Source organism: Euprymna scolopes, chromosome 46 (assembly GCF_053919585.1).
Source record: "Euprymna scolopes isolate OS-2025 chromosome 46, ASM5391958v1, whole genome shotgun sequence".
Classification (NCBI taxonomy): domain Eukaryota; kingdom Metazoa; phylum Mollusca; class Cephalopoda; order Sepiida; family Sepiolidae; genus Euprymna; species Euprymna scolopes.
The window spans coordinates 84,812,772-84,828,486 of record NC_136527.1 but is presented as its reverse complement, the minus strand read 5'-3'; the positions used below and the strand labels follow the sequence as shown (position 1 = coordinate 84,828,486).

The following is a 15,715-nucleotide window of genomic DNA, read 5'->3' as shown; positions in this document are numbered from 1 at the left end:
GATCTGGTGCAACATTTGGGCCCCTTACAGTTGGTCCTTGTTTGGGGGGTCGGGCTTTCTCTGTTCCTGCTGGTTTGATTCCCTTTGGTGACGTGGACACTTTTTTTTCTACAAATCCTGCCCCTATTTCAAGAGATTATACGTTGTTCAGTGCAGTGATGGAGAATACTCCCCAAGTGGAATCATCGCATGTTTGCTTCATCCTGGAAGCCGACCCTACCTATGCGGACCCCTGGGTGGATGTCTTTCCCTCTAGCGATGTGGAAAGAGGATTAGAGAAAATGTTCAGCATTGAGTCATTGGGCATTCAGGACGGAGAAGAGATTTCAGGATATGATCAGGGTATGATTCGGCAGTTCCAGGAATCTATAATATTCAGGGATGGTAAATATCATGTGCGATTACCCTGGCATGCAGATAAGCTGGCTCTGGTTCCTTCCAATCATGCTATTGCTTTGCACGTTTTGGATCGTGTGATCAGGAGCCTGGAGAAGAAGGGGCTGTACCAGGAGTATGTAGATGTATTCCTTCAGCAGCTACAAGAGGGTATCATAGAGGAAATACAGGTGGATCCTCAAAATTTTGTGGACTATGTATGGGTGCCTCATCGGCCAGTTTTCAAGACGGATCCGGCAGCTACTACTAAAATCAGGCCTGTATTTAACTGTAGCTTGAAGGTCGGTAACTCTGCCTCTCTTAACGAGGCTGCATACTCTGGTGTGAATATGACAGGAGATATGTTGGACCTGTTGATGTCTTTTAGATCGAATAAGTTTGTCTTGATTGCAGACATCAGGAAAGCTTTCTTGATGGTTCGCCTTGCACTGGAGGCAGACAAAAACAGGTTCTGTTTTTTTGTGAAGGATGGTGATCGCCTTCGATATTTCCGCTATGCCACATTGATTTTTTGGTTCACCTCGAGTCCCTTTATATTGGGAAGTATCTTGAAGTTTCATGCAGCCCAATATCCCTTTGATGAATATCGAGTTGCGATGGAGAACCAGTTCTATGTCGACAACCTGGTGGTTACTGAGTCTGACCCAGCAAAGCTTGTAAGGCTGTATTCCCAGGTTAGGAGGCGGTTGCAGGAAGGTGGATTTGTGGTGCAGTCCTGTAACTCAAACTGTGACATCCTTAGGGAGGAGATGAGGAAAGATGGTACATTGAGTACTCATGAGGCCAGATGGGAGATGGTGCTCGGGTACCGGTATGATCCTATTTCAGAAAAGCTCCGCACTGCTCCTGTTAAGTGTGATCCGAGTGCATCTACTAAGAGGCGAATCCTTTCGCAATCGGCAAAGGTATTTGATCCCTTATCTCTTTGCCTGCCTGTGACTATAAGGAGTAGGATTTTGGTGGGAGAATTATGGAAGCGAGGCGTGCAATGGGATGAGGAAGTCTCTCCAGAGTTTCAGTCTTCTTGGAGGAACCTGGCAGAAGACTTATCTAAATTGAGTGACATGCATTTCTGCAGACAGGCTCATGACGGGAACCGAACTGGAGAGTTATACCTGTTTTGTGACGCTTCTAAAGAAGCATATGGATTTGCAGCCTACTATGTTCAGGACAACAATTCTGCATTGATCTTTGCCAAAGCACGAGTGGCTCCAGTGAAGGATAAGACATTACCAACTTTAGAACTAATGGCGGTATTTCTTGCTCTGAAGTGTTTTCCCACTATCTTGGTAGGATGCAAGGGTGTCCGCCCTTCTAGGTTGTGTGTGGTAACAGATGCACAAGTAGTATTGTCATGGATTTTATCAGAAACGATGACTAGTAAAAGCATCTTTGCTAGAAACAGGTTAAAGGATGTGCTGCTAATGAGCTTGGATTTGGAAACGAATTACGGCATCAGGCCGACCTTTAGGTATGTTTCTACCACCGAAAACCCGGCTGACTTGATCACTCGTGGATTAACGATAAGGAAGTTCCAAGACAACTTTGACTTTTGGTACCATGGCCCTTCTTGGTTGCGCGGTGGGGTCTTGACTTGGCCGGAGCAGGAGTTGCCCTGTCTTGATGATAGGTGCCAGCAGATTGTTCGTTCATCAACAAATTTTGCGGTGATTGTGGATGAGGAGTGTGCTTCGGTGATCTCCATGCGGCGGTTCTCTACGTTTACCCGTTTGTTGAAGGTAACTTCTTTAGTCTTCCGATTCATCGGCTTGATGAGGAAAAGGGAAGACAACTACAACAAGAAAGCCGCAATTTACTTAATAAAATGTTCTCAACAGCAGGAATTTGTGGCTGAATTGAATTGCCTGCGGAATCCTATGGTAAAGCCTGCACCTAATCGTGTTCGAGCACTAGATCTTTTTCTGGATGAGGAAGGGTTGATCCGCTCGCATGGACGGCTGGACAGGTCTTCTCAGTTTTCTTATGAAGTTAAGAATCCCTTGTTGCTGGGCAAGAATCATCACCTGACCCGACTTGTAATATTAGACTGCCATCTTAAATGTTCCCATCTGGGTACAGGATCAACCTTAACGGAATTGAGATGTCAAGGATACTGGGTGCCTCAAGGGAGGCAGGCAGTCAAAAATGCCCTGAATTCCTGCACAAGGTGTAAAAGATACAATTCTAGGCCGGTACTGCCTGAGAACATGGCCAATCTACCAACTTCTCGTGTCGAATTTGAGGTTCCTTATAGGAATACTGGAATGGACTTCACAGGACATTTTTGGGTGAAGGAGGGTAACAGTGAGAAAAAATGTATCTGTTGTTGTTCACTTGTTTGAGTGTAAGAGCAGTGCATATAGAGGTGGTGCCTGACATGAGTATATTGTCCTTTTTTCAGGCTCTAGTCAGATTTACTAATGCACATGGTGTTCCAGAGTCAATTCTCAGCGACAACGCAAAAACCTTTCTGGATAGTGGAAGACTGTTTAAGCGCCTTTGTCTTCTCCAGGACTACCAGGCCAAATTTGGGTCATGTAACATTAAGTGGGAGACAATTCCTCTATTTCCCCCCTGGGTTGGAGGTGTATGGGAGCGTAGCATCAAGACTTTAAAATCTTGCCTATACAAGGTTATTGGTAGGGGTAAGGTAGATTATTATACCTTCCTAACTATTGTCTCAGATATTCAGCGGGCTGTAAACAACAGGCCCCTTACTTATCAAGAGTCCGCTGACAGGCAACCAATGATTATCACACCCAATATGTTTATTAGACCCAATAAAAGCCCTGGTCTATTGGTACCGTTGGGAAGAGATGATCTCTCCACCATGGTTCCTCCCAGCCGGAGAAGGTTGATCGAGACGATTGGATTACGAAATGAATGGTTGTCAAGATTTAGAGAACTGTGGTACAAGGAGTACCTCCTGGATCTTAGAGGAAGGATGCCAGGAAGATCTCGGATACAATTTCAGAATCGCATTAAAAGAAATGATGTAGTCTTGGTCAAGAGCCCTTTAAAACCACGACCCTTTTGGATGTTGGGTACTATACTTGAGGTTCTCCCAGGACAAGATGGAGTGGTGAGGACAGCTCGTGTCAGACAGGGTGATGGTGTGGTGAACGTCCATTCACTGAAGAATTTATATCCAATAGAAATTTCACAATCTGATGATGATCTTGGGGAAAGTGAACCAAATCAGGCGGGTGCATCCTCGCCTGTTCCTGCAGGTAGCAGTCAAAACCAGGAATCCTCTAGTTCATTTTCGGAAGGAGATGGCACCATTTGGTTGTGTCCTGCCTGCAATAGACCTCCAGGGAACCAAGATATGATATGCTGCGATTCCTATGATGAGTGGTATCATTTTGAGTGTGTTGGAATTGACTTGGCTCCACCCGCTAGACAGAAATGGTACTGCAGTGATTGTGCACCTCAAAGGAGACGAAGGGGTAGACATAGTCTGTTACCCGATCAATAGAAGTAGTCTTGGGTAGGACTATAAACTACAACCGACAGCGGGGCCTAGGCTAAGGGACAGAATGAGGTTACCCTGAACCACTGTTACCTCCAGGTGGCCCTTGACTGAGGCCTAGCACCTGTTAGTCCCCCTGCAGGGTCACGCTAACTTAGTTTTTTTATGAAGATATATATATATATATATATATATATATATATATATATATATATATATATAAAATGCACTTTTCTTTTTTTTTTTTTCTTTTGTTGGGAGAGTGTGGTAAATAATACATAGCTTACCTGAGTGTAGCTGCCGGAGGTGAGGATGGTCTTCCAACAATCAAGAAGAACAATAGCATTGTGGTTATTTATGCTAATAGAGTAAGGTAAATTGTTATAAAAACCTTCCTCCTTTGTGAAGAGTCATTCATTATTCTTTTTATGTTACTGTGGTTACAAGACCTGAGAAGAAGGTCGCGAAGAAGATTGTATTTTTTCCGCAACCTCACTTCAGGTTAGCTACTCTTGGTTATATGACTTTTTTTTCCCAACAATTTTAAATTATAAAATAAAACACATTTAATCATTTTAAAACTTCGTCTTTCATTATTTCTTTCTTTTTTTTGTAAAACAGCGTATTATTTGTATTGTTCAACGTTTTAAATTTTGAATTATTAAAAAAAACATATTTAATTATTTTATTTGTTAAACAACGTGGTTAATCTAAAATACATTTTACGTAAACAAACTTGTATATCGGTGTCGACCCAACGTGTCCGTTTTTTTTATAACAGGGTTCGAGGCTATTTGTACAATTAAATGGAAAATCTGCCTAAACAAACTTCAATAACATAAATTTATCTCTAAGAAAATAACTGATGACATTAATAGCAATAAAATCGATGAAAATGTAATGTAACGAATCATCGAATATATTTTAAAGAAACAACAAATAATAATAAAATACAGGGAAGAAAGTAAATTATATGTTGTTTGTTAAATATATTTTAAAGAAACAACAAATAATAATAAAATACAGGGAAGAAAGTAAATTATATGTTGTTTGTTAAATATATTTTAAAGAAACAACAAACAATAATAAAATACAGGGAAGAAAGTAAATTATATGTCGTTTGTTAAATATATTTTAAAGAAACAACAAATAATAATAAAATACAGGGAAGAAAGTAAATTATATGTTGTTTGTTAAATATATTTTAAAGAAACAACAAATAATAATAAAATACAGGGAAGAAAGTAAATTATATGTTGTTTGTTAAATATATTTTAAAGAAACAACAAATAATAATAAAATACAGGGAAGAAAGTAAATTATATGTTGTTTGTTAAATATATTTTAAAGAAACAACAAATAATAATAAAATAATAATGATAAAATACTTACCGGGGGGGGGGGAAATTAACGTATATGTTGTCATCGAGCGACGAGTTTCACGTTTTAAAAATGGCGACGAGAGAGCTAGTTCGCAGAAAATTAAAAAAATAAAAATAAAATGAGACATTTTTTTAGATGGATGCGATATTTTTGGTGAATATTACGTGCAAAATTATTTTTTTTTATTTATTGCAATATTTTAATATTTTAACAGACAACGAACAAAAGAAAATGACATTTTTTTTATTGTTTGAATTGATTTTAATTCGAATGCTAGATTGCCCCTTTTATGGCCAGATTTTGCGAATTTGGCTCTTAAAAAGCAGTTTAGCCTTTAAAAAAATTGTATTTAGCTATTTTTTTATTTGTCTTAAATTTTTTCTTTCTTTTTGCTTATTTTACATAAATATTTATTTAACAGTAATTATTACAGAATCCCACATAAGTAAAAGAAAAGCCATGATTTTTTGCAATTATGTTTGTTGTTCCTTTGTTATTTATTTTTTCTAAAATCCGATTGCTGCATCGGAAAGGCCAGTCAAAAATACATACTATACTTTGTTATTTTCTTTAATTTAATCCCTTTTTTAGAATTTATTAGACAAAATTTAACTTTTATTTTACCGTGCCAATAAATATGATCATCACTGTATATATATATATATATATATATATATATATATATATATATATATATATATATATATATATATATATATATATATTTACTTGATTCCTCCAGCCTTGACAGACGTGTTTTAAATGTTCTCTCCGGTGCTTTTTCTTTTAATGATTTGGAATTCATTCCATTTGCGATTTTTTCCAAGGAACTCTGCCTTTTGGATCATTTTGGACCATTTGGAATTTACCCATTGGATTGGAAATTTTGAATTCGACCGTTTTGGATTTTACCCTTCTTGGATTTTTTACCCTTCACCGGACTATCCATTCATGTGAAATCTTTTTATCATTTTTCTTCTACCTCCTATTCCCCTTACCTCACCTTTTTTTAACCAAATAAGATCTGTGACTTACTTGTAGTTTCATTAAATACTTTTATATGCAAAATCCGATCCTGCATTTTGCTAATTCCTGCCCTCTGATGAGGAGAGTATTTCTTCGAAACTCTGTGGATTAAGGACTATCCACTGATCTTGTGCTTCCTTTTTTAAAATTAAATGTTTTTAACTCTTTTTCACGATGTCTTTTAACATGTTTTTTAATCATTTGTTCATAACTACTTCATTTACTCACATAAAATTAATATACAAAAGTATAAATTTATGCGTAAACTTTAAGTATTTACTTCAAAAGTGCTCAATACGTAGGTAGAGCTAGTTAGTAAGTTATAAAATATATATGGCGATTAAGCTACACTGAATATTCCGCGTTTCACCCACTCTAGGACTCTTCAGGCTTATGCGCATAAGCCTGAAGAGTCCTAGAGTGGATGAAACGCAGAATATTCAGTGTAGCTTAATCACCATATATATTTTATAACTTACTATATATATATATATATATATATATATATATATATATATATATATATATATATAAGTGTGTGTGTTTGTGTTTATGTCTGTGTACATTTTCCTACGCAATAACTCTGTCAATTTTCAGTCTACAAACTCGAAATTTGATATACATGGTACTGAGATTTGGGAAAATCTGTGTAATCCATTTTTGGCCAGAAATTTGGCTGTTAATGGGTCAAAGTTCAACGATTTGACATTTGAGAACTCTACCAATCTCCTCCGCCAATTCGGGGTCTAAACATTTGTAATTTTAGATATAGGTTTCTTTGACATGGTTCTAACTTAATAATTTGATTTAAGCACAAAATAATAAATGTTAAGGAGTCATAATAGGGGTCAAAGTTAAAGTTTAAAAAATTGACCGTCTTTTTTTTCTCAATATACACCTCCAAACACCAAGGCAACGCCGGTCTGAAATGCTAGTATATATATATATATATATATATATAAATATATATATATATATATATATATATATATTTATATATATATATATATATATTACGAGTGTACTGATGAATACTTAGGTAATCGGTAATCAGCCTAATTGGCCACTTCAAATGGATTCAGTAACAATTGTTTTAACAAGTGCCCATTGCAAAGTTGTTTAGGAAGGAATCTTATAGCGTTCCAAATTCTCATATAAAAAAACAAACGAATTTCTTATTAAAAAATTCATTCCAGTTTATGTATGTTACTATTGCTTTCCCGGAGGTTTGCTTGGTTGAGGAACGTCTCGGGAACGCAACCATCTCCAACAAATAATAAACGGGGAATAAACGATATCCAACGATATCTAACGATAGGCACATGTTAGAAACATCAACAAATACGGGCTGATATGTCGTCGGCTATAGTTGACTGGCATGGGTCGCTTCTTTATCGCATCTTTACAGGCACCTTCCCATCGTCGGCATTTATGGCATGCTGAAATCGAACGCTTGTAAAAAAATAGTGAACAAATGCATTTTTATAAAATGAAATAAATATAAAATTATAATTTATTTAACATTGAACAATGAGGAGCATGCTTATGTTGCGTTCGCCGACCCTGGAATGCAAGCGTCAACTGTTTAAAACAATAAAATTGTTCATTCTCTTTTTCTTCATTGAAGAAAAAGAGAGAAAGGGGAGTGAAAGGGAGAGAGTAAAGAGAGAAGTACATAAAAATAGAGAAGATACATTCGTACAGGTTAAACATTGTTTTGTTTTCGAATGCCTCGTTTACGAGTTCTCCAGGTTTGACCTTTCAAATTCTAAGGTCTAATATCGTTTTGCCTTGGTTCCATATTATAAACAAACTGTCATTCTTGGCTTGAGTCATAGCAGAACATTTTCCAAATCACAAACACGTGTTTTACACATTTGCACTGCACAAGTGCAGATCAAGTAAGGCACAAGGTTTATAATTGTAGAAGGCCCCAGCTCCCTCAAAAGGAGTTACCTCATTTTTCCACGTATATGAATCATTCTGCTTCACATATATGTCAGGAAACCATCATTTCTGATGAATGTTTACCAATTTAAAAATATTCTATTCTGGAAAACTGCCAAGTTGTGTTTGCTTATTTTATAACTGGTAAACATTAATAAGAAGAGACGTTTTTTCTGGGCATTCAATGTTAAGCAAAACGGTCCACACAAAGTGGAAATAATTTGTAAACAATCAGAAACGAAAACAAAAATAATAGTACTGATGCAATAAACTTTTTGAACAAGAAAAAACAATAAAACAACTTAAGCAATAAACTTTTTAAGCCCCTTTTCTTAAGATGTATAGGAGAAAGTGTTTTAACTAGTCTGTTCTTTCATCTAACAATTTAATAAACAATACAAAACAAGTGATTTGTGCCACAGACAATGAAGAATGGTAACTACAGTTTTTTCTCTGTATATGTTTGAATGGGGAAGGGGTTAAGAGAACCACCTCAAATGGTCGATTTTTTATTCGCTCTGTCCCAAATCACTATATCTGGTTTAACAGCTGCGTTTTCTAGATATGTCCCAGTAAGGATTATGTAGTCATAGTGAATGGTGTAGTTGTTGTTTCCAACTGTTCGTTCGGGTATATGTTCCCACGATTTTTTTACTACACTGAACGTTTAGTTTCTTACATATCTTCCAATGAATGTATTTGCAAACTATGTTATGGCGATCTGTACAATAACCATCTCCAAGCTGGACTTTGCAACTAGAAATCAGGTGGCCCACACTCTCAACTTCAATGTTGCAGAACCTGCATTTATTATTATTATTGCTTAGACCACTCATCGTTTCTCCAGTGTGAGTTCTCCTATGGCTCACTAAATTTGATTTTGTAGAGATAAAATATTCAATCGTGACAAGAATGTGGCTTTTCTCTTTTTTTATGTTTCTTCATTTGAAGATTGTAAACCAGCTTCCAACATTGAAACCAACTGAGAGCTCTTTTTAGTATCCTCGCCGTTCCCTTAAGTGCAATTATCTGGATCTCCTTTGCACTTGGTTTACCAGAAATATTAGTTAGGTAGGACTTCAGGTTCGTCTTCATAAGCCCTGTGGCAACTATGATAACTGGTATGATTGATATCACCTTAAGATTCCAGTTTCTTTTCATATCATACATAAGACTTTGGTATTTGGTCTGTTTCTCTCTTTCAGCTCTGTTCAGACCGCCATCATTAGAAACACTCACTTCAATCAAGGTTGCAACTCTCTCTGACTTATTCCATATAACTATGTCAGGTTTTACAGCAGCATTTTCAAGGTAGGTGCCTGTAGGGATTACATGGTCGTACTGTAGTGTATATAAGTCATTTACAACTGTTCTTTCAGGCTGATATTCCAAGGACTTGCTGCAACACTGGATGTTTAATTTTTTACAGATGGTCCAGTGGAGGTATTTCATACTCCATCATGTCTCGCTGTATAGTAGCCGTCCCCTAGAAGAACTTTGCAACTTGATATCAGATGACCAACCTTTCCAATTCTGTATGGCAGAACCTGCATTTATTCACATTACTGATCCCTGCCATCTTCTTGAATGCATTGGTCATCCCAGGCCTTTTCTCCAGTATGAGTTCTTGTATGTTTCACTAACGTTGATTTGTAAGAACAAGAAAATGCACACACTTTACAAGAATGTCGCTTTTCCCTAGTATGAGTTTTCATATGGATTATTAATGATGATTTTTTGAGAACAAGAATATTCACAAACTTGACAAGAATGTGGCTTTTCCCCAGTATGAGTTCTCATATGTCTCACTAACGTTGAATTTTGAGAAAAAGAATATCCACAGACTTGACAAGAATACGGCTTTTCTCCACCGTGAGTTCTCATATGGTTGACTAACGTTGATTTGTGAGAACAAGAAAATGCACACACTTTACAAGAATGTGGCTTTTCCCTAGTATGAGTTTCCATATGGCTCATTAATGATGATTTTTGAGAGCAAGAATATTCACAAATGTGACAAGAATGTGGCTTTTCTCCAGTGTGAGTTTTCATATGGTTCACTAACGTATATTTCGAGAAAAAGAATATCCACACACTTGACAAGAATATGGTTTTTCTCCAGAATGAGTTTTCATATGGCTCACCAAATTCGATTTTTGAGAGCAAGAATATTCACACACTTGACAAAAATATGGCTTTTCTCCAGTGTGAGTTCTCATATGTTGAACTAACATTGATTTTTTACAACAAGAATATCCACACACTTTACAAGAATATGGCTTTTCTCCTGTGTGAGTTCGCATATGTATCACTAAGTCTGACTTTTTAGCACAAGAATATCCACACACTTGACAAGAATTTGGCTTTTCCCCTGTGTGAATTCTCATATGCGTGACTAACTTTGACATTGCTGAACAAGAATATCCACACACTTGACAAGAATGTGGCATTTCTGTTTTTCGTTATTTTTCTTCAATCGAAGTTCTCCGGTGTGTGTTATTTTATGATTCACTAAGTGTGATTTTGAGAACAAGAATATCCACCCACTTTAGAATTATGTATTTTCTCCGGTGTGGGTTCTCATATTTTTTCACTATAGTTTATTTTCGACACAGTTTACGAAAATTTGGCTTTTTTTTAGTGTGTTCTTTTCATATGTTTTACTCAATCGTATCTAGCAAAACGATTATATCCGCACATTCTTTTTGATTTCAATTATCTTATTAATTTGTTCAAGCTGAGGATGCGGCAATATACAGATCACAAACATCTACATTCTACTTTATATATTTCACCCAAGATATCTTTTTAAAATGCTCTTTCAAAGAATTTAGCGTTTATAAGTTGTAAATCTTTTAAAAGAGTTATAGTTTCCGATATTAAAGAAAATAGGGATTTTTTTAAAGTCACATACTTTTCTGATTCTTTATATTTGAACATTACACACATTTTCACAAACATTTGTATTACCTTCATGTCGTGTTATGTTTTCACCAATGTTTAGCAATATTCATATAACAATATTGTCCATTACAATAAATTTTCTCACAGATGTCGCTGTATTGTTCCAGTAAAGTAATAACTGTTTACAGCTTAATGTTTAAAGATCATGATCCTCCATTAAAATTGAAATGGGTTTCAATCAGGAACATCTGTAAAAAATTATTAAGTTCAATATATTTAGTATTATCATTCACATATTAATATTCCGTTTTTTTATTGTTATCGACATTATTAGATTTATTTCATCTAAAAAAATCATATGAGACATCAGAAAAATGACCGGATATTTTGTAATTTGACACATAGTAAGTCGATACAAGTGTTGCTTAAGTTATAATCTAGTTGTAATAATATTTAGTGTTTTGTTATGATTTCCATCATAATGAGAAGAGATATATTTATATATACAATACTACAATATATATATACATGTATCTTAATGTAACAATGAAAGTAAATTACATTCAAAAATTTATATTTATATATACAATACTACAATATATATATATATATATATATATATATATATACATGTATATTAATGTAACAATGTCAATCCAAAAAGTATTTATTGCATACACGTTTTTGCTTTCAATATTTTTAGTATTTGCATACACATATTAGTATTCTGTTTGTTTATTGTTGTCAATATTATCAGATAGAACCCACATCTACATCTATTTCATCTAAAAAAATCATATAAAACACATATAAGACAAAATGTTTTGTTAAGATATTCATCATAGTAAGAAGAGCACGTTCTTTCAATCACGTACGTATAACTGATATATAAATATGCAAAATTATTAAAAATATTTAAACATTTTCTTAATGTTTGGTTGTTTTGTACCCAAAAAGGAAATAATTTAGTTGAAAAAAAAAACTACAATGATATTCTATATATTTCTATTTTAATTCATTCATACGTGTTTTTCTTATATTTTTTAATCCTATTATTCCATCTACATTTGATTGAGGGAATATATCCACTCACCTCTAATTTATCTGAATATAAAAATTATTTGTAACAACAATCGTTTAAATTATAAGTGTGTTAATGTTTCATCTGTCTTTAGATATTGGTATGCACAAATTTTTAGTTTATTAATTTTCAAACACATTAGCATAAAGTTTCAATACATTAGAAAAACTTCTAGAAAGAAGGTGGGTTTTCTCAACCCTGCTAGAAAATTACTTTCGACTGTGCCTGGACATGTACATTTGCATATGCATTAAGTATTGTTGCAACATATATGTGGCTGCAAATACCATAACAATCATCTTAGACAAAAGGATTAAAAAGAGTCTTTAATCTAATACGTTCCACCCATACGTTTAAGCTTCACTCTGTCCCATCACTACCATCTTGCATCTCTATGCCGGTTTTACAAATAATTTCATAGAATGTTCTGTGATGAATATATAGTAATTGTACATCATGGACGTAACATTTACAATAAACCTAACAGCAAAATCTCACACCTTCATTGTTGATGTCTCTATAAAAGAAAAACCTTTTACTTGATTAGTTCTTTCCCTTGTTCTGTCAGACTCTGGTATTCCCTCCCTGTTTTCTGCTTTCCTGACTGTACCAAAATGCAGTACTTTAAATGTAATGTGAACAAACTCCTCGGCCTAACGTTCACAGGGAATATGAGTTCGAGCAGAGACATTGAGAGCATTGCCAAGGCTGCTGTGAAGAAGGTGGGCGCTCTCTACCATGCTAGGAAGCTACTTACGCCTGAAAGTATCCTGCATGTCTACAAGGCCACCATTCGCCCATGTATGGAGTACTGTTGTCACATTTGTATGGAGTACTGTTGTCACATTTGTATGGAGTACTGTTGTCACATTTGTATGGAGTACTGTTGTCACATTTGTATGGAGTACTGTTGTCACATTTGTATGGAGTACTGTTGTCACATTTGTATGGAGTACTGTTGTCACATTTGTATGGAGTACTGTTGTCACATTTGTATGGAGTACTGTTGTCACATTTGTATGGAGTATTGTTGTCACATTTGTATGGAGTACTGCTGTCACATTTGTATGGAGTACTGTTGTCACATTTGTATGGAGTACTGTTGTCACATTTGTATGGAGTACTGTTGTCACATTTGTATGGAGTACTGTTGTCACATTTGTATGGAGTACTGTTGTCACATTTGTATGGAGTACTGTTGTCACATTTGTATGGAGTACTGTTGTCACATTTGTATGGAGTACTGTTGTCACATTTGTATGGAGTACTGTTGTCACATTTGTATGGAGTATTGTTGTCACATTTGTATGGAGTACTGTTGTCACATTTGGGCTGGTGCATCTACTAGTCTAAAAAGAGAGTCGCCAACTTGATATGTCCTTAACTGTCATCAAAGTTTCAACCTCTGTCCCTGGACATAATGTTGCATCCCTCTGCTTGTTCTGCAAGTATTTTAATGGTGAATGCTCCGTTTACAAGCTCTTGTACCCCCTCAACATAAATACTCTCAACAAACCTGACAAGCAGCAAAATCCCACCCCTTCACAATAGAAATCCCTAGATATAAGAAAGTCTTCTACTCTAAATTTTCTTCCCCAGAACTGCTAGAGTTTGGAACTTCATTCATAGTTCCTGCTTTCCCAACTGTACTGACATGCAGAATTTCAAGTATAATGTGAACGGACATCTCGCTGCTCAACTCCCTACATAGTACCCCTGAAACTTATGTCCCCGATAGTAGCCTCCTACATTAAAGTAGCACTGCCTTATTTGGGTTGAAAATGGATTAAAAAAATAAAAAATAACCCAAAACATATGAGATATGAAAGAACTTTGTAAGATGTGAAATAATCATGAAAAAAACACCAAGTCAAAATTTTATTGGATTGATTGTATGAATAAAACACAAGATGGATAGTTCTTTATATATGATAAAAATAGGAGTAGTTCTTTATATATGATAAAGATTGTACTGAGAACATGTTTGTGGAGAGGAAACACAGTGTGACAAAAGGACATTCCAAGAAGTTATTCAAGCATTAATGAAGACTCAACAAGAGGAATAACTCTTTCCTGAGTCAAGTGATACACGTGGAATGCGCTACCTGAATCAGTTATAAAAAGTGAAACAGTACTCGAGTTTACAAAAGGATTCGATAAATCATTAAAAAAAGCAATGATTAGAAAAATAATTATAAGACATATGCATCCACCCACACATCAACATCGTCAACTGTCAAAATAGAGATGATGGTAATGATGGTGATGACGGTGATGATGGTGATGATGGTGTTGAGTCAGAGTCACAAGCCAAGCCTCTTCTAAGACGTAAACATCTTTTTATGGTATCTTTGGTTTATTAAATTGTTAATTGGAAGTACAGAATAGTTAACAATACATAGGATCTAATCACCATAAAAACAACGTCAGAAAGCAAACACATTATTACGTACTCAACTGTAATCTCGAAAATAATATTTTCAAAAATTACGAAATTTCATCGAGTAGAAATTTATTTATAGGTAAAAGTAACTTTTTTCGAAAAATTGGGTAAAATTGCATTTTTTCTTAGATGTCATAGAAAAGACAATGAAGATTTAACATAAGTTTAGAGTAAACCAACATTTGTAGTCTATTGTGATGGACTTTTTATTTATTTATTTTTTACTAAAAAAAAAATAGCAGTTGTTCAACTCAATGAGTTTTCGTAATTGTTTAATATATTAATATTTTCGACATGTTTATACCGACAAATCTTTTAAAAATCAATCCGTCGACTCTATTCTTAAAATCGGAGATTCATATCATTTTTATTCACGTCTCTTATAAAGCATTGCAAAATCAATATATTTGATTGGATTGCAATAAAAATGTTTTTAATGTTAAAATTATTTTAAAAGTTATTGAATTTTTAAATTGTGAAAAAGGAAAAGAAAAAAAAACTTACCTTTCATTCCTAGAAATCCTTTTAAAAAAATCGGGATAAATTCGTTTTTTTTTTTTTTTTTTTTTTTTTTGTTCCAAACAGAAAATTTGTTTTGTTTGTTATAATTTCTTAAGTAAATTAATACAACTTTTGTTTTGTGTGTTCAATTCATTAAGAAATAAAATATATGAAAATATAAAAGAATCAAAATTAAAAGATGAAAAACACGATTTAAACGTGAAATTATTTAAAAAAGACCATCAACTCCTAAAATGAACAATGAATTTAGGTCATCATAAACGGTGTAATCATTATTTCGTTCCTCGAGTAAAAATGTTCCTTCATTTGTTAAATGTGACGAATTGTTTTTCTATCAAGTTGAGATTATTTTTGTGAATACTTACGGTTTGTTGCTATTCAGTTTAGATTATTTTTGTCAATACTTAAGGTTTATTTCGATTTATTTTGTAAAATTTAATGATTAAGTTTTTTTTTGATTTCTTTAGTAAATTTATATGTTGCGTGTATAAATGAAGATATAAAAATCATTTTTATTTATGAAGATATAAAAATTATGTTT

General features: G+C 34.5%; 1 protein-coding gene and 1 long non-coding RNA gene across 2 annotated transcripts; one reads left to right on the top strand and one right to left on the bottom strand.

Annotated features, from left to right (window-relative positions):
* The first annotated feature begins 158 nt into the window (after nt 1–158).
* Nucleotides 159–9,210, top strand: LOC145270174 (uncharacterized). The gene is made up of 2 exons (XM_080125798.1): nt 159–717; nt 9,176–9,210. The coding sequence occupies exons 1-2, from the start codon at nt 159–161 to the stop codon at nt 9,208–9,210; spliced, it is 594 nt and encodes a 197-aa protein (XP_079981924.1).
* A 1,667-nt stretch (nt 9,211–10,877) lies between these two features.
* LOC145270573 (uncharacterized) lies at nt 10,878–15,418 on the bottom strand. The gene is made up of 2 exons (XR_013865452.1): nt 15,157–15,418; nt 10,878–11,376 (listed from the first exon to the last, which is right to left on the bottom strand). It is a non-coding gene; the product is annotated as an uncharacterized LOC145270573 (long non-coding RNA).
* Nucleotides 15,419–15,715: the final 297 nt, after the last annotated feature.

What these genes read in the sequence shown, in the direction of transcription:
- LOC145270174 (XM_080125798.1), top strand. Translation starts at nt 159, where the DNA reads ATGGAGAATACTCCCCAAGTGGAATCATCGCATGTTTGCTTCATCCTG. An exon ending in TAACGAGGCTGCATACTCTG is followed by an intron (nt 718 to 9,175) that starts GTGTGAATATGA and finishes CTTCATTTGAAG; the next exon opens with ATTGTAAACCAGCTTCCAAC.